We start from the raw sequence: 27,878 nt of genomic DNA on the forward strand, positions 1-27,878 counted from the left end.
TATGAAATAACTGGTCTCTACCTGGTATCAATTCCTGCTCTAAGTGCAGGATTTATATATAAAAAGCTATACTTAATAACAGACAGAATCCCACCTTACACTAACATTAGCTCAGGAGATTGACAGCTGGCCCACACAAAGCATAGTAGTGGTTTGGATTATTTTCCAGTCCCAGTGCAGATGTCCTTAACAAGTGGTAAAGTAGAAAGCAAAACGTACAGACGGATCTCATTTAACAGACTCCATTTACTATTTAACAATATCAATGATTTTCTCTATAGATCTGTTCAATAAAACAAACTATACTTTGTATAATAGATTACTTCATCGCAGGTATTGCACAGGCTATATTCATCTGGCCACCATGGAAAAAAATAGCAGGAGGTTACCGTCCTTTTTTAATATATCATTAAGAGTAATTAAACCCAGTACAAGAGCATAGTAACTATTTATAATGGGTAATCTGTCATTTACATATCCACAGCTATCTCATTTCAGCTCTACTGGATTAGGGAATCCAGTGTATTAGACAGAGCATAAGGAAGGCCTCCCCTCTGCAACATATTCCCCTTGGCTACTGGCCTCCAAAGGCATTCAGTGGGTCATCAAATGTGTTCAGTGCCTTGCTTTCAGACTTCACTTCCGAGGCTGTCTGGGAAGATCTACTTTTGGGAGTGGGTATCTTGGTTTGGCTGCTAGAGAATATCATCTAGAGGGGAAGAAAAAAAAGATGCTTTTAATGGGAAGTGACTGCTAAACAGAAGTAACATTGTACAGAAAAGTCCCCAGCACAGAACAGGGACTGCCAAGGACATTCTGTGATAAACAAATCCTTTCCTGCTGCTTGCAATTCTACATCTATTTGTAAGGACATACGTGGGAGCTGTTAGCTGTAAGTCAAATCAAGAACAATTTTCCTTCTCAGTAAAGCAAAATTACTTGTATTTTATAACGTGTCTGAACTCTCAGAAGCATTTGAAAAATATTAATAAGTTAAACCTCCACGATAAGTTTCATCTTGCAAGTTCCAGATAACATTCCACTTATCTAGAACATGAGTGTCTGAAGAACCTGAGAGACTCCAAGAGCAGCCAAGTTTGGTGTCAAAGAAAATCATAGGAGAAAAACAGTACTTGCTAGGGACTATTGTATCATCTGTTAGCCATAAGAGAGAATCTTTAACCTATGGCAGAATAAAAACACAGCATACATCACTTGAGAATAGGGCACAGCTAAGATGCAAGGAGGCAGACTGCTCTCTGACTGCCTCAGGCTGCCATCCTGCTGAATATTCAAAAGGTCTGTCTACAGTCCTCAGTCAAGATCTTCCCCCACCTTCCTTAGTATTAGCGTTTCTGCTATGAATAAATGGGACCTCAAGGTAGAAAAATCTCACACTGCTATTAAGAAAGAGTGAGCCCACAGAGCTGCAGTTCTTGCTGGGGCTAGGGCTGCTAGTGTTTAGGCTACACTCAGGGAAGAAGACAGTTTTTCCAGTACAAACACTGAAGTGTTGCTATGAGGCATCTGAGTCACTAGCAATTCACAAGACCCTTACATTGCTAGTCATGAATCCCTATTTAGAAAACATGCCTTACACTGAGGTTCATAGCTATTTACTGGTCCAGAGGATGAACACTAATATTCCAGACTTCAACATATATCTTAACCATGAGCAGAGGCCAAGCCAGAAGTGGCCTATCACAGCACACTCTCCTTTCTGTCCTCACTGCTTCTTCCTCTCTGGTACATTTGCTACTGTGCTTATCATAAAGGATTACACAGGAATAATCCAGGACACCATCTCAGCACAAGAGCAGTTTAGAACAGCAGTAAAATAAAGTAATCCCCTACTGGCATCACTCCAGAGCAAAAACGTATCACATGGATTAGATTCACAGCCAGCTGGGAAGTACAGTGAGTGACATCAGCAGTAGAGGTATCACTCACATTTTATAACAAGGTTTAGGAAAGAGGAGAGAGTTTTGGCCATGAAAAACAGCATTTGTCAGTGCACAAAGAGAGCTCAATCTCCATTTTTCTTGGACTGTCCGAGATGGGCAGAGATGGCTGTTGATTAAGCTATTTGTGTCATCAGCCATAAGGTCACTGAGGAGGCTAGAAGAATAAGATGTGAGATAAAATTCCTCCTAATGTGTAACCACAAGCTTACCACAAATGTACCAAATAATGACTCAAAGCTGCGGTAGGACAAAGAAAGCAAGTAGCCTGCCTCCTCCACCAAACTGCATCCAGTTATTTGCAGTAGAAAGGATTTCCTAGGACAGCAACGTTCAGCCTAAATAATCCTACCACAATCCCTGAAGCCAATCCTTAACCTACGTGGTAGGAAAGTGCCAGTTCTACTAGCCTACATCCAAGAGAGCATCCTCACTATCAACTATCTTCCCTACACTCCTGTTGGGCTTCTGAAACTCCATACCTTTGGGCACTAAGAAGCTGCATACCTAGAGCTGCACCGCAAAACAGCCAATACTCTAGAGGAAAACAAAGTCTATCAGATAACAGGATGCTGTAGCTGCTTGTAGGCATCACCATCACATGTAAGAGACAACAAGCTCTAGGACCAGAGTAGATGTCAAAAGCAGAAGCACAAACAGGCTCTGTTGTGACTAATTTTCCAAGTTACTTTCAAATGACACTCTCTAATTGTTTTTCAACATGAGGTTCTGATTTTTTGTGCAAAAGTATTTAGAAGGGGTAGCTGCTTCAGAAGTCCTTTCATTTGATATAGGCTACATCTAGGAAAAAAAATTAGACAAATATTTTTGTTGATCCCATCTATATTTCAAATATCTTACTTGCAAATCTGTAAGGGTTGTTTTTTTTTTTTTTAATCAATTGACAAGATTTTGAAATCTCAACGTTTTCATTCTCTGGCAAGTTTTCTAACATCTTTAGAGACTTCAGCCAGGTCATTCCATCACGTTTGAGTGCTTAAGAGCAGCACAAGCAAAACTGTGATAAATCAGATTCGATTTGAATAGGCAGAACAGAATGAAGGACAGCTGACAGGAATCAAAGCTAGAGGTGAAGGAACTCCTTTTTCTTCCTGTTAGAGGAAAAGAAATAAGTGCAATCCCAAAGGAGAGCTGTAAACACGAAGACTCTGAGAACAGATGCAGTCAGGGATCAAATGACTTCTGACACCTCCACTGACAGAACAAGAAAGGAGCATGCTTTGCTCCATTTTATATTACTATATGTTGCTTTCTCAACTAATTATACAGGGCAATCTTTGCTCTTAGGTGTAGTGTATGCAAAAATGCTTTGGGTACACACAGACATAAACAAAATCTTATGGGCTCCAAGACAGTCTGTGCAATACTGAAGGGGGCTGAGGTGGGATGCGGGGAAAGATGCCGATCTCTTCACACCATTAGTGATTCATCTGAAAACAGGATACAAGAAGCTGTGCAAATTAAACAGAGAACATCTCTTAGTGCTGTAACAGGATGAGATTAGTCTCTTACTCCAGACAAGAAATTTTCTAATTCCCACAGATGAGAAAATCTCTACAGAAATTAAACTATTCCTCGTCTCAAAAGAGGACTTTCATACACTTTCCTAAACCATTTAGATTCTGTGCTGTTTCTACAGATCTAAGAAGTTCTCATCCAGGGGTAAAATCCAAAGATATCCAGAGACTTGAGAGCAGTTCATAGTTAAGGAAAGCAAAGGGTTCTAAAACATCTCTGACAAACACAACTCAGGACAATATTATGAGATTAGTAACAAGACATTAGACACTTACCCATATCATCATCAAATATGGATTTTTGTTCCACCTTTTTCTTGGTGTTCTTTTCTTTTGGTTTTATGGTGAGATCCGCAAAGATATCAATGTTATCATCAAACAGGTTAGTCTCTGGCATCTTCTCTTTTGTTTTCGTCATTGGTTTAATTGCCTCAGTAGCAAATATATCATCCTTAGAGCAAAGTACAGAGAGATCATCAATACACAATACACTTCAAAAGATAGTCACTACCTGTACACAGCAGCTAAAGTGTTTAGAAGACTGACAGCCTTGACAAACCTGAGAATTTTCAGTCCCTTGTCCCCAAGCAAAAGTGCCCTAGTGTCGGATTGTGCACAGGTCGAGTACAACACAGAGATGCTTGTATCACCTCTCCAGCCTGCCAAATTCATTCCTCCTTTAAAGATCTATTTGAGCTACTGTGCTTTGAACAGGCAAGTAACAAAAAGGAACCAAATACTTCACTGCTTTGAAAACGGTCATAAACATAGGGACGTCATCACAGCACATTCATTGATGCATCTGCTCTGTGTTAAGAATCCACCTTTTAATCCACATTTGCTAATAAACAGATGAACATCCAAAGAAAAGGTTTCTGTTGCCCAATATCAAAGTATAATTGACAATTTACTTCACTCATTCTCCTGCACACCCCCAGTCCTACAATAGCCACCATTCAGCCTGTGTTTAAGTAGAAACTTCTGCATAAGGCCCTGGGGATCAAAAAGGCCAACATGGTAGGCTTTCTGCCCCTACTCTTTCCAGCAAGCTTCAACCATTACCTCAAAGATGTCTTGTTGTGCAGTAGGGTCAACAGCTTGCCGGACAGAAGATCTCAACTCCTTCTTTCCAGTTTTCTGACTGGTGAAAAGAGAATCTTCCTCCTCCTCCAAAAAGGTATGGGGCTGCTTTTCGATGATGATTTTTTCTGTACAGACTGGAAGAGATCATTGCTGTCCCGATTACCCAGAACAGACAGATCAGGCTTTTTCTCTCTGCCCTTAATGGGTACGTTAGCCATACTGTCTGGAATTTCCTTCTTCAGCTTTGACTGTGCAGCTGTTCTGGATGCTGAGCTGCTTGCAAAAAGGTCTTCTGATTCAATATATCATCTCCTTCATCTGTGGATTCTGGAGGAAGGATTTTGTTTGTCCCAGCAGAAAGAACACTGCCATGAGCTGGTAGTGACAAGCCAGACAGAAAGCCATTTTCCTTGGACTCTCCTTCAGTAACAACAGGCTCCTTTACATTCTCTATTGGTGACCTCTGTTCTGGTAGTGAGAATTGCAGTTCTTTAGCACTGTCCACCTCCTCACTCTCACCAGACTGTTGTGCAGCTAGACGGCGGGCCATTCTGCTAGGAGGTCTTCGTTTTCCTGTAACCTTGATCCTGGTCTGCAAGAAAAGAGCAGGGTTACATATAAAGGGGGAAAAAAAACAACAACAATAACAAATTTATGGAAGAGAGGTTAGGATTCACATTTTGTTCCCTTATAACATTTTCTGCCTTCGTAACACCGCCAATTAACACAGCACCCATTTCATACTAGCACACCGAAACCAAATTAACTCAAAGTTTTGCTTATAATGCTGGTTTAAGTAACTTCAGCAGCTACCTGTACATTTAAGCAAGTGTTCAGTTGTGAATTCTGAGCAAGGAATGATGAAACTAAATTGTTATCTGCTCAGAGAGAAAAGCAGCAAGAACCATCATCTCAGCATTATCCACTCTCCCTATTTTGCAGAAAGGCATCTGGACATTCGAGCTTGGAGTAGCTTGCAGCAAGAAAATATTCAGAAAATAACTCAGGACTTTTGCTTTGCTAGTCATTCCACAGCAGGTAGAACTGGGTTGCAAAAGCAATAGCACTTGCAAGTAGAGAGTCACAACACGGGTCAGCAAATCACACTAACCCTGTGACTTTAGGCACTGCTTTAATCTGACACTTTACTAATCCAGAAACTTCTGTGGTGCACAGTTAGTCTAGGTCATGACTAATTACATTTTCCATTTAATTTCACTGCTCTTAAGGAAAACACATCCTCCCGCAAGTTTCGATTATAGCCTCTACCATATACCACATGGGCACACAAGTAGTAAACATATCAGTTCAACCTCATCTTCCCTGTTATTAACACCCAGACCAAGTCTTAACTGTATGATTCAAGATTTTTTTTAAAGAACCATTAAATCCTTAAGTAGAATGTCTTTTGCAGTCCATTAAGAAAAAGGTAGGAATGAAAAACAAGTGAGCCAGGAGACAGATCTGCCATTTCAAAAGCTATAACTTTTTTGCTTGTGGCTGGGTTTATTTTGTTTGGCTTTTTTGTTTGTTTTTTGTTTGTTTAGGGGGGTTGTGTGTCGCGTTTTTTGTTTTGTTTTCTTTTGAGTTTTGTTTTTAAGGGTTTTCTTTGAGCTTTTGTCTGAAAAAGAATTATGACTGACAGTTCAGGACAGCATGACATGTTTATCCACAGAAGGGATAAAGCTCAACCTCCAGTAGTGACATGTCCTTGACATCTTGCTACAGCAGCTGTCTATAACATATTTTATAGTTAGCCTAGAGAAATGCCTTCTTTATGTTTTCAGGCTGGCACCTTTCAAGACAGTACAAGGTGTTAGACTAAAATACCTTCAACCTATAGGGAAAAACAATGTATTTGGGTGCTGTATGCATGTGCCTTAAAAAGGGACTGAATTGGGCATATGCGTAAGCCCCTTACAGAGCTAAGAATGCAGTAAACTTGACCTTCTCTTCATTGGCCTTGTACAGTGGATTAGATTTCCACACCTTTATTCAGATAGACTACACTGTTAGCAGAATTTGCATGGCAAAACATAAGTTTCTGAAAGAGAACAGAGACTGTTTTTAATCCCCTTTTCTATCCTGTTAAATACCAAGGTTACCTTATTGGCACTGTGCAAGGTATCCGCTTGCATAGGCTGATCGAAGCTTACACCCAGTTCCTCATTGTTTCCTGCAGCAGGGAAGGCTTCACTGTTCTGTACATCATTGGGTTCATTCAGTGGGGTGTCCAAAACTGGCAAGGGGGACTTTACATTGGAGACCTTAGGCATTGCACCAGGAAGTAAGGCTGCAGGGTTAATAGCTAAGTTAGCCTACAAAATAGAGAAAAACATACAAACACACACAAAGAAATCATGTTAATACTGCTCAAGAGCAGGCATGGCTCCAGAGAAGCAGCAAGCGTGTTTAGGCATTCAAATTCTACTCCTGAGAGTACCTGGCCTCTCTCACATCTACTCACTTCTGTATATCCCACATCATCTGTCTCACTAAATCTGTCGAGTGCTCAACACTATAATCCTGTATAAGAGCTTCAAGAACAGCATGGCGACTCTGCATCAGGCAAAAACCTATGTAGCTCAGTATCCTGTCTGAGGAAAAGACTGGTTCTGACATTAAAGTGATATTGTCATGTAGACAGTTATTAGATTTTTCATATCAGAGAGGGAAGCAACCAAAACTCAAAAACCCTAAGTCTCTGAACATTCTTAAAAGTGCTGAGTAGATTAGCAGGTCAACGAGCAGCCCACCCTCTGCCCCCAAATAGAGTTAAATAGCATTGCTCATAGTCAGCTCTGAAAGGTGAGAAGGGGGAAATAATGTTAAACATGCAATACAGAAAAAAGTAACAATATAGAATGTAATCTGAAAAAAATTGCAAGAGTAAGGTAGGGAAGTAAAAAGATTTTGTTTCAGGGAGAGCCATCAGTAAGGCAAGGAAGGTTTTTTAAATTTTTTTTGAAAGTCAAAATGCCAATAAAGTAATTACTTGTAACTTTCCAATCCGAGATGAGGGCTCTTTGGTTTTAATGGGAACAGGACCTGTAGATTTTGCACAAAATTACACTGGATTAAACAACAGCTGGACAAGTTAATATCAACATCTTCAACCAGACTATAGCTTACATTTTAATACAACTAAGGAAAGGAACCAGCTCACTCCTTACCAGCTTTTTCTGGAATACTTTGTTATCGAGGCATCTCATTACATTCTAGTACCTGAGCTATAGTCATTCAATTTTCAACTTCTCAATTCCCAACATCATAGCCTTATCTTCATTATGACATCTTTGTTCCACCCTCTTTCTATCCAATATTATGCTTTGCCATAGTAACTCTACAACTTCCATCTTCTCCATGTCACACATGACTCTTGCCAAACCAAATTCTGACAGCCACCCTTACTCCTTGCTTGTTCCCTCCCCTAAGATCCTCTGAGGCCATGCTGCCAGATCACGATATAATGAACTTCTCTTCTCTTTGTAACCGGCTATAATAGGGCCACAGGCTTTAATGCAGCACACATAGAAGCCAAGAGGGTTACAAAATAGAACCTCTTAGCTCACAAGGAAAACAGCTTCTGAGAAGGGAGTGCTCCTCTACAGAAAGCAGACCATCAGTACCAGAAATAAGACCAGCAGACTAAATGAGCAAGAGCAGCTTTGTGGTCTGAAGATTTGAATCAATTCTAGGACTCCGGGATAAACCAGATCAGAGGTATTTGTCCAGGGTTTGCTCACTACAAGTGTCTGATCTAACTTGGTTCTATGAGCTGGGCCATACTGCCATTGGTGTGAGTGGGCAGTCACTGAGGGTTTGGACACTGTTTCGGGGGACTTGATAGCATGACAGAAGAACCCTGCTGCCTGAGATTATTCTCCATTTAAATGCACATGGGATTTGGCTGAACCTTACACAGGCTAAAATCATTCTAGGCTACCAGTAGCTCCAAAAAAAGGGAAGACAAGTGTGATTCTCCACATCAAAGAGTACTTCACCAAAAGGGAAGACAAGCCTGCTCTGTGTTCCTCAACCCAGGAGGCAAAAAACAGCCTCCCCCCTTCCCGGAAGATGAAAAGCTCATTTCCTACAGCTGGAAGTCAAACAAGCAGCTCTGATGAGACAAGACAGACTTCAGATCAAGACTGCCTCTCTGTGATATGCTGTTTCTGCAAGATTAAGAACAGGAGTAGGAGTCTTGTTTGCTCCTCATAAAGCCTCCAAGAAAAGATACTCAACAGCCACAGATTTGTGCTATGTGCCATGATCTCCTATCTGAGAAAGCCTACCTATACTTTAAAGATAACATTCACTCCATCAGACACTGGCAATTCGAAGAATGAGCAAGTGATCAAATCACACATTTTTGTATCAAACTGCATCTGAAGCCTAGTTATTCACTGCCTTGCACTTTGCCCTCATAAACACGTGGATAAAGAACAAAATACTATCAACAGCATTTAAACTTATTGCAGTTAACTTAAATTTCTGCTTATCAACAGTGCTGCTGTTGATAAGCAGAGATAAGTATGGCCATGCATTACTGCATTTCTGCAGCTTTGCAGCCAGTGAATTCAGGCATTAGTTTTGATCTTTTCAGGAGACTTTAAAACATCTCCTTTTCCTGTGCATACTGTTCAAGACACAAGATTTCAGTACTTGCCTCTGTAGTTACTGTCTTCAGAGCGTCATCTTGTTTGGCACTTAAAGCATTTTCCAAGGGAGGGCTCGAACTGGCTTTCACTGTTTTCTTCTCCACTATTTTCTGAAAACATTAAGAGCACAAGACCACATGAATTGGTAAAAAGCACAGTCAGCAGAACAACAAAGTAAGCAAAGCTTTTAGGATCTCAGTTCCATTTGCAAAGAAAACTACCAACATCTTTTGAGTCTGCAATGCACAGGCATTGCTTTTTGGTCTGCAATGGCAAGGGCCTTCCACTCCACCATACTTTTAACCTACCCAGCCTTTGTTGTCTATACTAAAAATAAAGTGAGTTTGGATAAGCTTCTGAATGCATACATATGCTGTCCTCATACACAGGACAGCGGGGAAAATAAAGGTACAAAGATAGCTAAGCAACACTACTATTTTATAGTTTCAAGCAAGCAGGCTCTGTACATAGCTGCCAAGCACTAATTAGCTAAGACCACCCCTTCTACAGTCCTCAGAGAAACAGTTTCCAGGAAATATTGCCAGTTTTCTAGCCTAACTTCCAGCTAACGACCTGAAAATAGATTAAAGTAAGAGTTGGCTTCATTTAATTAAACTGTAAATACATTTAGAGTAGCAGTTTAGAATGCATGTTAGGACTTTGACCTCAAACCACCCGTAACGCAGTCCAGTTCATTACTGCAGCTGCTTGTACTCTAAAAACAATCCAGTGACCAAGAACATTTTAACACATTCATTATCTTAAATTAAACCAATCTGCAGTCTTTAACAAAAGTTATCAAGTAAGGCTCAGTCATGCATGAATCACAGGGAAGAAAGTGAGACTTCAGTTGCTAATATTACACGTTGGCAAGAACTAGAATATCATTGGGTAGACAAACACGATGAAAGATGTAAAGTCTTAAGGTAGAGATCTAGATTTGTTCTGTAAATGGCCTGTTTCTAAAACCAGGGCATTTGCAGTAGTTATTGAATGTGGGTTTTTGCACTTATTAGACAAAATAGTAAAGATAAAAAGGAACACGAGCTCTCTACAGTCTGTATTCTTCAGGGTAAGAAAGTCAGCTTATTTTTTCCCCAGAACAATGCTGCTAGGCAATTATAGTTTAAGATCAACAATCTGCCACTGTACTAATGATCTGTGGTTCCTGCACTAGATATTCAATCATGATTTGTTATCCAAACTGTTAAGCCTATTGAAAAGAAAAACATAATCACATCTATTCTTTCCCATTTAAAAGGTTATTTTGAAGTAACAGATGTTTCCCCTTGTTACCTTTATAAAAAGTTAGTAAAACCACTTAGTTCTATCTAAACTCTCTGTCAGAAACCAACAAAAAATTAAGTCTACTCGAAGAGACCTCTCAGTGATATGCAAGTATGTTAATCTCAGTATTTTTTGTTGAAAGCGTAGATATACCTTGAAGTAGCAGCTGGTCACAGGAAGATAGACCAGAATAAGGTTACAGCCCTTATCCATCTATAAGGGTAACTATACAGCTAGTCCACTACAGTGCAAATTAAAACAGGTTCATCTGAATTACTATAGAAGTGGCTCAAGCTGCTTCTTATTGCGGTAGACAAATAGTGAATGCCTCAGGGAAGGAAGTGTAATTTTTTAATCTCTTTTCCACAGCTTGGTTGTGAAGCTGTATCTGTAGGCAATCTGTAACCTGGAAAGCCAGATTTGAGGCTAGCCATCTGTGCTAGCTCTCCCACAAAGCATGCTGAGCCTAAAGAACCTCATTGCCCTTTGGAGCAGAGAAGCTGTAAGCTGAAGTTCTACCATCTCCCTACCTGTTAAACCAGTCAGACCCTGAATAATACAAATGTAACTCCACTACTCCGATTTCTGCTCAGGTGTATTCTCTAACACCTAAGCCCATCCCAGTGGCATGCAAAGAGGAAAATAATCCACTCCTCACATCCCAGTTTTGGGAGATCTACTGCATCTATTTGTTCCTTAGGTCTTCAGGGTCACATGAGCCATTTCTATTCTCTTAAAAAGATGAATTCATTTCGTTTCTTGTGGGAACACATATGGAAAAAATCCCTTCTATACACTTCTTTCCAAAGTCTTTTACAAAAGTCATTTATAGTAGAGGACCAGATACCGGAGGGTTTGTTTTAGCAGTACTGAAGAGATCATCTTCATCATCATCATCCCCAAAAAGCCCACCTCCAGATGATGGTTTCAGGATACGGTTTGCAGACTGAAGAGAGAGATGATAAAAATAAATAAATAAAAGAGTCACTGATCAAAAGCATGTCTCCCTCCTGCCTGTGATGCCTGAACTGATTTTAGGCATTTGGCCATCCCTGGAGATCAGGGACTTTTAAGTTATGTACAAACAAGCAACATTCGTAGGTTGCACACTTCAAAGACCATTTTTAAGTAGAAGGTTCAGAGGAGGGCTTTGAACTCACCACTGACTTCTTGGGGCTGGCAAAGAGGTCGACATCTGGATCATTGTCCTTCTGAAGTTTGTGACTGAAAAGAAGCTCTTCATCTTGAAAGACCCCAGTGCTTTTGGGACGAGTGCTTTTCTTGGAAGGCTGAGAGGAGGAGAAAGGTCCACACAATGAAAAATCCCTCCTTACGGAGGGCATCTAGTTCATGGGTTTACTTGCCTAGTAATAAGGCAGGTTATAATTCACCCAAGGCTACACTACAGCCTTGGTAACAAAAATACAACTTTAACTATCAGTTGCATTTTTCACTTTGACTAAATTTGCAAAACCTACAAAGTACATACATGTATTAACAGTTCATTTTTATGAGAACATTAACCAAAATGTACCTGTCTGCTGACCTGAGAGCCAGCTTCTATTACTTACTCATTACATGTCCCTAGGAGGAAGAAAAGTTTTTCAGTATGGTATCGTGAGCGTACAGGAAGGTTTATATTTTAGCAAGACACTTTTATGCCTTGGATTGTTCAGACGAAGGTGCAGGACAGAAGTGAAAAGAAGAGAATCTGGGTAATTATTTTTCTGAGCTACCTTTAATTAAAAAAAAAGAAAAAAAGGAAAAGAAAGACAAAGTACAAAGTCCTGTAAAGCTGTTATTGTTGACAGCGTTCCCATTCTCCTCCCTTTAAAGCAAAAGCACCCCCATAAATAAGAAAATAACATAATGCCTGCCTTTGGCAAAATATGTACTTACAACTTCGCTGCTGAGTGGTAGGGAAGGCTGACAGTCAAACGGAGCACCTGATCAGCCCTCCATAATCCAGCAAGCCAACTGGTAAAGCTGCTATCTAAGCAGTTTCCAGCACATCATATTTGGTCTGCTCTTCCTGTTCTACATTTTTTATTACTGCTCCGTTCTCAGCCTTTCCATGCTTCAGTTTCAACTTCACATCAAAAGCTAGGTCAATTTTTTAGAGAGCTAGATACGCTGTTTATGCCTAGACACACGTAGACCTGATATAGGCTTAGTAGCATCCATACACAAAACACATACTAGACTGAGACAAGCACTCAAAATAGTCTCACCTTTCAGATTTCCCTACTAAAAAGATAAGGTTCCTAAATCATCTATTGTGGTTTTTGCATGATCATGCATTTCAGCACCTTAATCACTCCATGGATGTTAGATGCTGACTGCTGAATGCTTTCCAGAAAAGCTTTGAGGGATTCGGGATCATAGGGAAGAATAGGAATCATTTCTCATCCAAGAATTTGGAAGTTTAAAATTTGAAAAAGATTGAACTTCATGACTTGCAGAGAAGGGAGGGTAAAACAAAACCTTGCCTAGAATAGAAGAGGTATAGAGGCAGAAATATTATTTCTCTGCGTTCAAGAACATCTCTAGACTCACCACACCAATTTCTTTCTGTGCATTTTTAGTGCCATCATCTTCCAGTCTCTCCTCTTCCTCCTCATCAAACAAGCTTAACACTTTCTTAGCTTGGGTCTTGACATCTTTTTCCAGAGCTGGTGGTGACGTTGCAAACAAATCTGAATTGCTGTCTGGCTCCAAGGATGTTGCTGCAAAAGGCTCCACCAAAATAAATAAATACATCAAGCTGTTATTTAGTTCAGGTTTGCCCCCCAAAACCACTAAACTTTACTGTTTAAATGCCAGCAGTGGTCAGAGTTCTGTAATCTGGTACCATAGCAGACAACTAATTTCAATTAATTTTTCCTAAGCAGACAGAATAGCAATATGCAGATTATCAAGATAGATTTCAGTATAAAGATCACGCTTTATGGCTCTGAAAGGAACAAAGGCTTCCTCCTGGCACCCTAACACCACAGTGCTGTTGATAAGCAGCTTTCTGCATAAGGTTTCCTCCCCATCTATAAGTCAGGCTGTCTCTGCTCCACAAGGGCGCATACAGCAGTTTTGACATTATCTATGAGGCACCCAGTTCATGCAACCTGAGATTCCTTGTAGTGGGCAGCACTACCTGAACACTGAATGTGATCAGGAAAACACACAGTGTGATAATAGCACCCTGGAAACCCATCAGCTGGTATTTCTCCAACAATCACTCAGTAGGAGAACGCCCAAGAGTAAGTTCTGCTGAAGCTTCTCCAATAATGCACTCAAATCTCATTTTGTAAACAATGCAGCCCAGAAGAAACTCACAATCCTGAGAGACACGTTTCTACAGCTACCAAAACCATTTATAATTCACCAAACAGTATGCTCAAACAATAAAGTTACTGAGCTTTACAAAACCTGTGTGTTAGTATAGCCTGCTTTTTGAAAGGAGAGCTCTGCGAATGCGAATAAAGGTTGCCCTGGTCAGTATGGAGGTGGAAAGAAACAAACCCAAAACAGAAACCTCTCATGTATGCCAGCTGGAAAACAAATTTAAACGTCATGTAATCAGTTTACTGTTGGTTTGACCAAGTGATTCTGCTATAGAAAGACTGAATTATTCTCTCTTTAGCAATAGCAGACACAATCCAGAAAAATAACTGTCCCAAAGCAGCGCCACTAGATTTTTAAACTGAACCTTTGCCAAACTTCATATTAATGTAAGAAAATCGCTCACTTTTTCCTTTGTATGCTGCCCTGCAACATCTGTTCCTCTAGGCACTGGAACTGCTCCAGGCTCTTCTAAAGACCACAACGTATCTTCTACCTGGTTAGACTTTGCCTTATCTGGCAGATCTCCCTTTTCCTCCTTTTCTTCGTCACCAAATAAAGGTGGTGCTTGTGCTGGTTTTACTTTCTCCTGCAAAATTAAGAGAATGTCACTGACACAAAATTGCTTGGTATACAGGAAGTACTTACTGCTGTGGGATAGCAGACTCACAGTATGTTATCTACAGGGATCTATGTGGACACTGGCAACATGCTTGATGCCTCCTACTTTCTTCCCATGGGGCTTTCTGATTTGTGACTTTTGATTTCTATTACTATAGGCTCTTAAGACTGAATGAAGAGTGCCAGGAAGCAGCTGCAAGCTTAGAGTAGATGCTGTGGGAAACCTGTTTAATTACTGCACTGGTTCCTGAGACTGCCAGCAGCCAGACTACAGCTTGCCTGTTTTTTTTTCTATTCCCAAGCCTACTGAACCCAAACTGAAAAAGACAAGGTCTGGAATTATAATTATGTTTATGGCAACTGTTTTCCTGGTAACCAGAAAGGCAAAATTGGGGAGTGAGGGCACACAAGTGCAGGGAGTCCTACAGATACAGCTCAATTCAACTTCTGCAATTCCTAGTTACAATTCCAAAGCACAACCAGACAGACAGCACACTATGGGTTAAGCTCACAAGACAAAGGACAGCATAAGTGCCCTCCACAGAGGGTCAGTCAGCTTGGGCCAAGGTGGCACAAAGGATGAAATCCCAGCTTCGCAGTCAGCAGTAAGCCATCTGCTCCTGTTAGTGGTACCTTTCAGCTGAAAGCTCTTAACACATGCACACGTTTAACATAAATTAAACAAATGTAGGGTTGACGATCAAGACAATTTTGAAATCTTTTAGGCTGATGTTAGAAATTTTACATGTATGAATTCAGTCTTCCCTGATCCCCTTCCAAGTTTGCTAGAACTACTATTGTCTAGAACAATTTGGGTTTACATTACCTATCAAGGAAGATATCCTATGAAAACACTGTGCAAGTGTTGTGTGTTATTTTTAAAAGAAAGAGAAGGTACCGCTGTGGCCTTTGCAGCTGAAGGAAGTAGTGTTGATTGGGAACCGAAGAGTGATTCTCCATTAACAGCATCATCTTCAAATAGCAGCGATACTTTCTGTGGCTTTCTTTGGCTGCAGGTGAGGAAGAGAAAAGTTGAAGATCAATGCAAAAGTTTCAGGGCCCATGTACTGCATCTGTTTAAGTATGACTTCATTTGCAGGATCTGGTCCCAGATCTAAGACTATGTTTCCTCACCACATCAACAATTCTACCACCACCCCTCTCATCTGCACAGCTTTCTGCAGGAGTGAAGACAAGAGAGGTCGGAAAGGTATCAAAGGCAGGGAAATGGGGTGCCCAGTTTAGTGGTAGGGAGGAAAACAATCCATCACAGACATAAATGAGGTGAAAGAGCCCAGCCCAGCCCACTCAAGCATCTCTACTTCCTCCTCAACAACACTAACAGGAGACAACATTCAATATGCCTGACTCCGTCAGGTTTTGAGGACAGTGCTGAATTGTTCTGAAAAAGCATTCCCATCTCCCCCCAAAGGATTTTCACCTCTCTTTAGTGATTGCAAATAAATCCTCCTCATCCTCTTCCTCAAAGAGGCTCGTCTTCTTCACAGCTTTAGCTTGACTGATGGTGCTAGCTGATTTTGTAGGTCCCTCTTTTCGGTTATCTTCTGAAGGAAGCTTAGGTGGCTTGGAGACATTCCAGTGTTCCTGAAAATAAGGAAACTTTAAGTTTCTTTTGTCTTTGTCAAAGCCACTTTCACATCTTCTCTACAAACAGAAACAGCTCAGCATCTTGGCAGTCTCCTTGTATCTCTCTACCAGTTTCCTTTCCTGCCTTTGTGTTAGCCACTGACATTGTTCAGGCTTTGCAGAGGGCCCGGCCACCTTTCGGCATATGGTATTTGCCAGCACAACAGTGTACACACTTTACTATTATAGTTGCTCTCAAGAAGTGAGATCGGTGCAAACTGCAGTTATACTATTCATGTGAGTAAATTCAGAGGCTTTCCAGACAATTTTTTAGTTACTTAGTGCCTCTGATTTTCAATTAAGTTTTAGGACTACACTTAATCTATCCCTAATAGAGTGCTGGTCATTTAAGTTTAATTTTTCCCATCCCCACATTTCAAAACAAACAAAAAAACCCACCCAATCTATCTAGAACTGTTAAACTTTCCTCACAGAAATTAAGTCAGTAAAAAAAAAAAAGCAAACCCACTTTTTCCTCTTTCAGTATTTTTAAGTCAGGCAGCAGCCTCCTCCATTTATTATTGGCCTTACTATAAATTACATTGAAAATTCCGATTATCTCTTCCACATAACTTCTGTTACCCAGATCCTGAGTTAATCTGAGCCAAGAATCAGCTTCCTTGGCTGCAAACAAGTCAGAGGAATGAGGTAGCCATGGCACATGTACACAAGCAGAGTCTGGCTGTGGTTCCTGTCTTAACAGTTTTATGCTTTGTCCATTAATAAAACCTTGTAAGCCCTTTCATCCAAATCTCACTCTTCACTACCTCTTCATCACTGCTGAACAGTAAACTGGAAGCTTTCTTGAGTGGCTCTGACTGTTTTGCTTTCTCTTCCAGAGGCTTTTCCTGTTGCTTCTTGGCAGGTACCACACCAAAGAGATCCTTAAAAAAAATTTAAAAAACAAAGCCATGATGGAAAGCTCACTGAGAAGTCGTCAGCATGTTGCCACATACTTCTCAGATGAAAGAAACATCTTTTTCATGAACCTTTTCTGCAGGCTTTCTCAAGCATGTCACAGCATTGTAGTTAAGGGAATTCCATGCACACAGCATTTGATAGGCCAGAAACTCATAAGTGCACAGCCTGATTTTGGCCCACAGGTTCTCCAAAAACCACCACACAGCAATACTGCTGCACAACAGCAAAAACAATGGGGCACAGTTTCTACATCTATTCAGTGATATGGAGAATGAATCCCATTCTACAAGGGTGGGCAATAGGCAAGCTGAACCACCACCTCTGAGCAAGAACCACAACTTTCACCTGAAGATATGCATGCTGATTATTATAAAGATATCAGAACATACAAAAACAGATGTTGACTTCATTACGTAACACTTTGTTATGCTTTGCCCCACTCAACTTGAACATCAGTTCCATAATGCAACCTTCCTGACAGACACCTCAGACTCCAGTGCATTAGAAAACGTTTCATTAACCTGCCAGTTACTTCTGTGAACAGCCCCTAGTCAAAGAGGAGGTGAGCTGCAAGCAACCCCTTCCTGAACAGGAGACTGTTACCTCAACTTTGCAGACATTCCTGGTCTTATGGCTCTGAACAGGTCTCCTGTTTGCCTCATGTTAAAACTATATGATAACCTTAAGTCACCATGAAGGCTGCAGGTCCAGAGTTGAAATCTCTCTGGAGAGCATTTGCGAGGGAGAAGAGGGTACAAAAGGTAAGGAAAACACACACTAATCCAGATTTGAAAAGCTTCTTGCAGAAACTGTGCTCTCATCTCAATCTCTGCACTAGCAACCATAATTTTTACATAGTGAAAGAAAAAAAAAAAAATCACCAGCCACGACACACAGGAAGCAAGAAGTTCCCATGTGGCTGGCTACCACAGGCCAGTATAAAGCAGCTTCTCCAAGCTCTTAACAGTTCTATATCTCAGCGCTCCTTAGCCACATGAGCATGCCAGTATCTTTAGTGTTTAGGTCCAGAAACGATATGCAGTGACTAAAATACTAAGAACCCACAAGAGTACCTGCTCAATTCTCCTCCCTGATGCTGTCCACATGCTCAGAACTGTTACACAATGTAAGACCACCAATTTGGTGCTCCAAATTTAGCATTTTTGAACACTTGAGTATTTCCTGCTGCATTTGCAAGGCTGGGCAGGAGGATTCCCACACATAGGCGATATCAGGAAGTGGCACTTACCTCTTCATCATCATCATCAAACAAAGAGAGTGGAGTTTTTGTCATGGACTTGCTGGTGGGAGAGACGGAGCTTTCGACTTCACAGTTTTACTTGATGAAAACAAGTCCTGCACAAAAACAAAGAAACATCACTTTGCAAAGCAATGCTATGGACTTAAGAATTCTAAAAATGACATTTATGTTCTTCCTTTAAAAAAAATTTAGTATGTCTGTGAAGTCAGGAAAGACTTTTTCAGGTGTGCCAACAACCTGAAACTCCACAGGGAGTTCCTTCAGCCTTGCAGATTAATTGCTAGCTGCAAGTCCAGGACACAAGGTTAAACACATGCAGTCTTTCGTGATTCTTGCTCTTGACTTGCTGCTCCCCTCGTCCCCCATCAGACTTTTAATTTATGCCTGTTTGTACCACACAAGTTCAGGTTTCTAGTGTTGGGGAAGAAATTCTGCCAGATTTCACTCTTGGAGCAAGAACGAACTTTCAAAAAGGACAGGAACAGATGCATGGATGTCCTCAACCTTATGGGTAAACAAGGCGTCCCCCAGATACCAGTGAACTGAAGTTAGCGTGACCCAGATCCCAAGGATTTCTGTAGTGATTTAAGAGATACTCACTTCAGAATCCTCCTCATCAGAGAAGAGGCCCCTCTGTTTCCTTTGAGGTGCTTCAGATAAAGGCTTGAAGTCATCACCTGATGACGGCTGACTCTTTAAGACAAAAAAAAAACACACTTCATCTGCACCCATTTAAGGTCAGTAAGGACAGACACCCTATATGTCCCTTTTTACAGGGCAGCATCCCAGCAGTCAAAGGGACACAAGCTTGCCATCCACGAGCTCAAGTCCCACGTGCTGTGTGAGCAGCTCTTCCTCAGCCAGAACTATGCAAAGGTGACAAGCAGATCTTAACATAGGCCTCCTCTCCCACCACCTTACTTCTCAGCAGAGAATGTGTGCAGCAACTCATATCAGGCCCCATTGTGGGCTAAAGGGAAAATTATTTTTTAAAGCCATATTTAGCGAAGAAAGAGGGCAGTTTCTGCCGATCATCATTTCCTGTATTAGCAGTGTGCAGCCCAAGCCTGCTACCAGCTATATTGCCATTAAAGTCAGAATGATTCCAGATCCAATCACTACTGTCAGCAAGCCTGGAAGATAAAATAGACTTCGCTTCCTGACAGTGCTGCTGAATCAGCTGTCATGCTCTCCCCCAGGAAAGCTAAGTGCTACCAGATCTGAGCAATGGCTATGGATGACCTCCCATCATCACTGCTGCTCCACTGACCACAGATACTGTTGCAGTGCACCAGAAACAGAAGCTGGCCTTGGGCCTTGTGCTCAAGTGCTTTTTATAAGGCTGTATGGAGAGAGTCCTACAGCAATTTGCATCACACACACCTAGCTCTGTATGCTTCTCAGTGCGGAGGGGAGAAGAGTCACTGTAGCTCATTATGTTTGTATACTGCTTAGACAGTCAGTATGTATTCAGTGAACACATACAGTTTGTTACAGAAACAAAGAGCATTACTGCTTTTCTCAAGACACTGCTCTGAAAAGGAAAGTGGAGTGTGCATTAGGAGGGTCTCAAAAATTCCATACATGTGTCCTCAGGACAGCATTTAAGGCTTTCTACAACTTACAGTTTTCAGCTGAAAAGCAGCTTTTTGAACACTCAAAGTTTTGTATATGCTTCAGTAAAACTGTGACACCCACACTCCTATCCTAAAATATATACAAGCAACAGGTTACCAGTAAAGTTCCTATCTGTGGTCTGTATAAGTGCAAGCACAATCTCTACACAGAACCATGACACCAAAGGTTCTTAAGTCAAGCTGGCTTCTTTCCAGCCATGAACTTCATAAACTGTTTCAGTCGTTGTTTTGTCCTTAAACTGAGACTTCTCATTTTGCTCTCACTTCAGTCCTGCTTTAACAATATTCTTCTAATCATTGTCCCCCCCCAAGCAACCTAAATAAACCCCAAGTTTGAGAAGCAAAATACGTTTACGGACACGTGAAGCAGTTTGGTCACAGAAGACTACGAATGCAGTTCTGCCTCAAAACATGGCATTTCCATATCATTTTACATGGAAAGATGACTTCAGCTGCAGTAATAACTTTTTCCTCAAACCTTGAGGATATGATCCATTTATATTCCATTACCTTTTTTGCTGTGACTGTCTCCCTGTGACTTTCTGTTTCTTTAGTTGTGCTGGCAGCCACAGGAGGAATGGCAGGTTTTTCTTTGAACAAGTCACCTTCATCATCATCCTCAAATAGGTCAGCTGTAGACTTGACTGCATTAAGAGACAAAACAAAAAGGGAATGAATAGAACAGAACAACCACTATGGAACAAGAGGAGACAGCAGTCGTAAAAGATACCATGCTCCCTTTTTAAAGCTGACCCATTCCAGAGATCTTGAGAAAAAACTAGCACGCTCTCAAAATGAAACATCATTTACCTGAGAGCACTAGTAACAGACAATGCAGTCAACATGCATTGAGCTGGAGTCAGCAGACACCTCTAAATTCCTGAATGCAGTGTTTTGCATTAGCTTGGCATCTCTAAAGGCCTAGAGTCTGCTAACAGGTAGTGGTGAGCACAGGAGCTGAGCACTGAACTCACTGGGGTTCCTATCAGTTTGACTTTTGCTGACCCTTAATGTTTAACCTGCACCACACACATACAGAGATACCTGGATATGGAGGCTTTTTACTTGCTCCCCCAAAGAAGTCATCGTCATCATCATCAAACAGAACAACTTTCCCAGGCTGTTTAGATTTCTCTGTGCTCCGTGCTGCAGGTTTCTTGTTTTTTCTACAATTACAGGGGAACTAAAGACATCACTCCCTCCTGCAGGTCAGATGGGAGAAAAAAACACAACACATTTATTACCAAAGTTACTGAAAAGCTACTCCTTTCTAAGTGAAGCCAGGCTATAGTTTCCATCACAGCAACTTTTGATGCATTCCTGCAACAATGTCTCACCAAAAGCATTAACTAGAAATTTCATGGTAAAATCAAGTCGCAGACTGATGGCCTCTCACTCACACTGCAAACACTTCTTCCTAACACCTGCTCATCTCCCCTAAAACAGCAGTCAGCTCCTGTGTTAAAGGCAGCAAACCCATCAGTCCCACTCTGTTGTCTGCATGGACTTCCCAAACCAGAATCCTACTTACAAACCAGTAAGCTACAAAACAGTGGACAAATAGAAGTGATAAGGTACCTGGGGAGAGGGGAGGGCAGATGACTAAGCTCTCCTAAGGAGCAGATCTTGTCATGCAAAATCACTAATATCACTGCACTATGAGGATGAGTTTGGTCCCAAGATCCCTGAATACTTTAGGCAAACTGTCTGCAAACACTTTTAGCCTTTCTGGTAAAATAAGCAGTCTGGTTCTAAGCCATCTTTTTGCTCCTTAAATACGGGTATTTGGAAACAGTGAAGAAAAGAGACTAACTGAAAGCCTGCTAAAAAGAGTAGAACTGCTATCTGGTTAAAACTCTGCTGATTGCATGAATTTAGAATCACAGCAGCAGTTCATCATTTAAAAAAAATGAATCACAATTAGAAAGTGCCACGGGATTTACAGGAATACAGTCAGAGAACTTGTTTAGGTAGTTATTATACATTCTCCTGTTCCTAAACGGGCTGTTCGCTGGGAGTATGTTCATGAAGTGATTTTGAAGAGCAAATGAGCTGGTGACTTTAGCCTGTCTACAAGGTACTGAAAAGATGCAACGGAACACTTTGAATAAATGCTGCATACAACTTAATGAACAGAACACAATTAGAATGATGGCAAATTCACTGCTTATGCAATAGTACCTCCAAGAAAGAACAAAGGATAAAGAAAATTGCTATTTGCTGTTTTGAGCTTGGCTATCAAGTCTTACAATTACGTAGAATGACCAGTGCTGACATGTACCTTTGATCTTGGAGTAAAAAGGCTGTATTTGTATATTTCCTACTCTAAAGTGTGCTGAGGGCTCAGTTAGCTGAAGTTGTTATATTAAACGAGGCCTTTCTTAGTAACGGGCAAAACTTAAAGCTGAGGTAATCAGGCAAAGACTCTGCACAGAGACAGAAATTACTGTAACTCAGTTGATTCAGAAAGACTGAGGACATGTTTCTTTTCATGGCTAAGATTGAAGTTGCATATGCAACACGCATCTTAGCCTTTTGTTGTTGTTTTTCTGTTGTTTTTTGTTTGTTTGATTGGTTTTGGAAAGCTCTGAGCTACAGATCTGCTCCTTCTCCATGTATGCCGATCCTCATAATCAAAACTGAAGAAAAATGAGTGGTTTTATTTACTTGTGTCACAAAAAGAAAGAACTTGAATACTGTGTTTAAACTGTCCTTCTGCTAATCTCAGGGAATATGAGCAAGTCTGAAAAATCAAAATGCTTTTCCTTCACAGAGTATAGAGGGAAGGTGTACCGTGTACTGCAGATTTAAACAGCATATTACTAGTTAAAGTAACACACATCCTTAAGAGTAAGCTAGCAGAGCAGCAGCTGTCAGCTTCCAGAGTTATCTCCCATCACTGACACCTACCTTCAGAGCTCCTACAGAATCTTGATTAAACAAAGCATGCTGCAAGTTAGGCTTAGCATGGTAGAAGCGCCTGTATTTGTCATTAAGCACATGATCAAGCATGCAGTGTTGCTGTATTTTCAGAGCTTTCTTCTTTAAAAGCTCCCTAGTATGGTTTAAAGAAAAGAGCATTTTGTGCATGAAGCAATTTGCTATTGAATGGGTCATACCTGGGAACAGAGACACTGCACCTGCAGGAACTTTCTTTAAGGACTTTGTAGAGAATGCTGAAATCATAGGAAGTACAATACAAATGGATGCACTTGCTTTACACTGTCAAAGCCTTTAGAACTCTACCATAGAAATAGGAATCTGAGAAGTCGTCTGAGCTCCAGTTTTTGCTCAATGGCCCAGAAGTCTTTAGACATTTCTCCTTGAACCTCTTTCTTTTTGCAGATATATATAAGAACAGTCTAGCTTTTTGTGGTCCATTGAAACTTGCCTATGAAACTGAAGCTTACAAATATGGCATACATCTACACACAGAATTATTTACAAGGGTTGACATTCACACATTTGAAACCACTTCAACACAACGTGCCTAAACCAAAACGGCTTAGTCTCCAAAGCTACGTATGAAAATTCAACAAATACAATGCTTCAACAAAACCTGCTGCAGTACAGAATGCATGCTCATCAGATTCCTGAAGAGCCTGGCTATATAGCTAATGTGAAACTTAAATGTTCATCAGTCTGTGAGGATCAATCCTGACCCCACTCAAACCCACCACTGGACACTGCAAAGTACTCTTCAGCAACAAGAACCCGTTGTATGCAGTGAGTTCTGCCAACACCAGCAAAGACCTCATTTTTAGCTCCAGGAGAACAGGGGTGTGTAAACGATCGCAGTGAACAAACATGTAAAATTCAAAGAAAATACAGCTGTTCTCTATTAAGATTGGGCAAGAGAGCTGCCAACAATTGCTACTTCAGACTTTCCAGTTCAGAAAGAACAAAACACTACCCGCTAGCTGTGATAAATCCCAGCATAGACAGGACTACAGAGTTGGTTCTTACCTTCATTTATCAGGACTTGCTCCTCTTGCTGTTTTGATTCTTCTCCTTGTGGTACCTCAGCAAAAAGATCACTCTAGTAATAGACAAAAATGAGTGGTGAATTTGTCTATTGTAGAAGACAGATGTCAACTTTTCCATGCAGAATATCCACTTCTGAGCCAAGACAGAGGTAACCACCACTCCCTTCCCAAAGGTATGTCTGCACATACAGACTTAAACCTAGCTACTCAAGAGTTAACCTGAGCACAGACATTCAGAAAGGTAGCTTTCTGCCTTCTAAAGTTTAATTTACACTACAATTCACTCTGATTATCAGCCTGTTTACCAAAGAGAAAGAATGAACTTTCATTTGCACCTCTTCAAGGGCTTACACTAATTAAACTACAGCTGTTTAGATCCTGGTTACACTCCTCCAAGCTTTCCCATTAAGGCTTATACAGCAAGGTCTAAAGGAAGAATTCAGGTCAGGACACACATAAAAATACTCCTGAATTTCATGTGCATAAGATGAATGATTTATATTGTTGCCAATGAGTCTCCAAAACAGTAATTTGGTGCAGATATATATGTTATAGCTCAAGAGCATTGCAAGACCCTAGCACAAGAGTCTTTGAGGAACAGCACACGTCACAGGTCACTCCCCTTCTCCTCACAACCCAGGGGAGCAAACTCTTACAGCACACAGAACAGCAGCTAAACTGAAACAAACCCATTTTTAGTACATCCAAACCCAGAAGAAACCTGTATCTGCCTTCTGGTTCAGTGAGGCCTCCTCCATTATATAAGGTAAATGAAGATATGTTACCCTTCCTAGATGATCATTTTTCAGCTAACAGAAAATAATATTTACATGTGGGCAGGCAACACTCAGACAACTCTACTTGGCCGTCCTTTATCTAGCAGGATAAGGAAAACAGTCTTGATATAAGTAAGCAATAGAGTTTAACGATACCTTCATCTGAATTTACACTGATGTAAAGCTGGCTAACAGTACCAGATTAAATTATTTTTTTTAAAGCTGTCAGCTGCCACTTAAAAAGAAAGCCCGGTAGTTGTTTTTTTTTTTTTTTTTCCTTTTTTTCTTTTTTTTTTTTTTTTTTCCAAATAAAGGCCATATCTGCGTGGAAAGCATTGCACCAGAACTATCCTCTTCCCCTCACACAACACCCTTGACCAGTGCTTGTTGGATATATTCCAGCATATTAGCATGGTAAGCTTGAAGTCAGCTGTACATGACGTCTCCTCCCAAATTCCAATCCAATAGCCTCCTTGGCTCCAAGGAAAACATAACTTTTGTTCCTCTAGTTATAACTAGAAATATAACACCCTGCAAATGCAGTGATTTACCTACCATTTTGGACAAAGCTGAAGTGTTAGCAGTATCAGCTGCACGATAGAATCAGAAGCAATAATTTATTTTACACAGCTTTATTGTAAGATTCTTAAACCTTATTAATTTTAATATAAATCTTTTGTTTTAAGATGAACAAACTGTATGGTGTTTGGTTTACCTCCACAGACAGAAGTGAGGTACTGAGCATACTCTGCTGCAATCAGAACCACTCTAGTGTAATGCCAGGACAACATTTGAATTTCTATCAGCACGACTGCCGAAGAGAGGGCTTTGCGCCAAGGAGAACACAAGCATCGTACTTGTGTCATTTTCTTTCTCCACTAGAAAGATAACACTGTCCTATTATGCTTGAATGTTACCAAGCAACAAAATGTTGTTTCTTCTCACTGCTGTCCAGAGATGGGCTCTGGGATTGTGTTTTTTTTGTAAGACACACACACATCTCTGTTTCTATCCTCTCTTGCATTCTCACCTCATCATCATCAAAGAGACCTGTCCCACCACTGAAGAGTCCACCCCTAGAACCAAAGGGTGTGAAGTCTTCATCGGTCAGCTTAGGAGGCTTGAAGATGTCGTCATCATCATCTAGAAAGCACAAGAGTCAAGAGCTGTGACCTAATTTCAGGAAATGGGATAAAGAGACAGCCAAAACAAAAACTGGTATAATTCCAGCCCCTCCCTCTTATGATGATACATACAGAGAAGCTGCTGTAGATGGATCAGGTTGTATGTGGTTCCTCCACAATGCCCCATTTAAGGGGAAACTCTTACTAGGCCTATTTCTGGTCCTGTTTTGCACACACAGCACAACCTAGATTTGTGTACACACTCACCCTGAAGGATGTTCACTGATATCCCACCCAGTTTCTACAGCAGATATCACATTTTCTAAAGCAGTGTCTTACAATCCAGCCAGTGACTGAAAAAACAAGAAGAGGAAATTCTACCATCCGATGGAACTCTAGCTTCCTTCTTCTCTTTTTGGGTTTTCCTTGTTTTGGTCTCTGGTGGCGGGGCTTTAAGAAGAAAAGTTCAAATGAATGAAACGTTACTTGTAACCTGTGCTCAACCTATGGTAAAAAAGAACCTTAAAAAAGTAATATAATCAAGCTGAGTTATGTGTCTTCACATATATATAAAAATCAACCCACTGAAGCAATTCTATGAAGTACAGGTTCTAAAATATACATTTGAAATCATATGGCATCATTCTGGCAGACACTATAGGTTCAACGTGGTTGCCCACACACTAACTAGTGTCACCTGAGATGGCAGAGAGCAATGCAGCATTTCTGATGGTACAGCTCTCACACACAAGGGCGTGCAGAACCTTTGAGCACCTCAAATGGCTCCAGACATACATTATGCCCTGATTCAGTTACCAATCCAGAAAGTTTTATCCCCTCTCTCATCCCTCGACAAGGTTATTTCAATGAACAGAAGACTTGCCTGTAACTCAATAAGAGGTTAATCTGATAGTTTTTGGTACTCCATCATCCAAAATCCTAGCTAGATCATTTGAACCAAGTAAGAACAAATACATTTTGTATTTGTCTGTTTATGCTCTCAAAATTACAAGCCAAAACCAGGCTCACAAGCACTCTACAACTCAGTTTTACTCAGCTATATTCAATTGCCGCTTTGCTGCGAGAGTAACTAGAGAGACACCTCTCCATTTGAAACTGTAGCAGAAGTAACTGTAGCACTTACTCTATCACTGAAAACAGCTGTAAGGACAAGCTCCTGAAAACACAGCATATTCAAGCCACAAACGGGGAGATAAAAAGCACCCAGACCCCATGAAAACACCAAACTGTTGCTTGAGGGATTTTCCACTGCAGAGCTTTAAGGAAGACTATAGAGACCAAATGCCTATAGAGACCACAGCTTCCACAAACCTATCTAAGCAGGGGGGGAAAGCACATGTGGTCAAACACGCAGTTTTGCATACCAGTGGAGAATCAGATTAGAGAGAAAACCTGTACTATAATATATGCACCTGGGAATGACCTGTCTCACCCAAAAGCAGTAAGTTTACCACTATAACTCTCAGTAGATTTTGGTTCATTCCTATAAGTAATGACCAAAAAGTTTCTCAGAGCACAAAACCATTATAATAGTGTCTTTAATTCCTCCTGTCAGGTTTTCACACCCGATACATGCTCAAAAAATAGATCTGTGTAATTTCAGATATTGTTACATAAAGTTTCCTGTCCAACACTCTCAGGAGTTTCCCACTATTTCACAATCATGTATCAAAACTTGAGAGTTATCTTACACGAACGGTCTTCATCCTCTTTGACCAGTACTTCTCCTTTGATTCGGGCTGCAAGCTCATCAGCAAACGATGTCGGTCTTTTCTTTTTCTGAGGAGTAGGGAAAAATAACAGCATATTCCTTATATGCAGTTCTGTTACCAGTTTGATGCAGTTGCATTGTATTCTACAGCCTCAGTTGTACAATTTCCTATCTACACTTTGATTGAAGCACTCATAAGAGGCAATGCAGCTTTCTATTAAGAATGCAATTAGGAGATCATGCATGCATCAAGGAAAAGCCATTTCTAGTCCTCCACGACAATACAGTTTTTAATATCATCTCATTT

At 40.7% G+C, this 27,878-nt stretch overlaps 1 protein-coding gene across 1 annotated transcript in view; it reads right to left on the bottom strand.

Moving 5' to 3' along the window:
• Positions 1-228: 228 nt before the first annotated feature.
• Positions 229-27,878, bottom strand: part of WASHC2C (WASH complex subunit 2C) — a 34,328-nt gene continuing 6,678 nt past the window's right edge. The window contains 27 exon segments of the mRNA XM_040563227.1: positions 229-709; positions 1,900-1,905; positions 3,763-3,950; positions 4,562-4,677; positions 4,680-4,883; positions 4,886-5,174; positions 6,688-6,900; positions 7,578-7,640; positions 9,252-9,353; positions 11,378-11,476; positions 11,691-11,819; positions 13,087-13,266; positions 14,273-14,455; positions 15,386-15,497; positions 15,929-16,092; positions 16,902-17,018; positions 18,305-18,366; positions 18,369-18,411; positions 18,917-19,009; positions 20,464-20,597; positions 20,998-21,114; positions 21,117-21,155; positions 23,073-23,129; positions 23,920-23,992; positions 25,746-25,858; positions 26,221-26,289; positions 27,552-27,639. Coding sequence (XP_040419161.1) covers positions 637-709; positions 1,900-1,905; positions 3,763-3,950; positions 4,562-4,677; positions 4,680-4,883; positions 4,886-5,174; positions 6,688-6,900; positions 7,578-7,640; positions 9,252-9,353; positions 11,378-11,476; positions 11,691-11,819; positions 13,087-13,266; positions 14,273-14,455; positions 15,386-15,497; positions 15,929-16,092; positions 16,902-17,018; positions 18,305-18,366; positions 18,369-18,411; positions 18,917-19,009; positions 20,464-20,597; positions 20,998-21,114; positions 21,117-21,155; positions 23,073-23,129; positions 23,920-23,992; positions 25,746-25,858; positions 26,221-26,289; positions 27,552-27,639 — 3,126 coding nt within the window. The 3' untranslated portion in view covers positions 229-636.

The sequence above is a fragment of the Cygnus olor genome, chromosome 7 (genome assembly GCF_009769625.2).
Source record: "Cygnus olor isolate bCygOlo1 chromosome 7, bCygOlo1.pri.v2, whole genome shotgun sequence".
Taxonomy (NCBI): Eukaryota; Metazoa; Chordata; class Aves; order Anseriformes; family Anatidae; genus Cygnus; species Cygnus olor.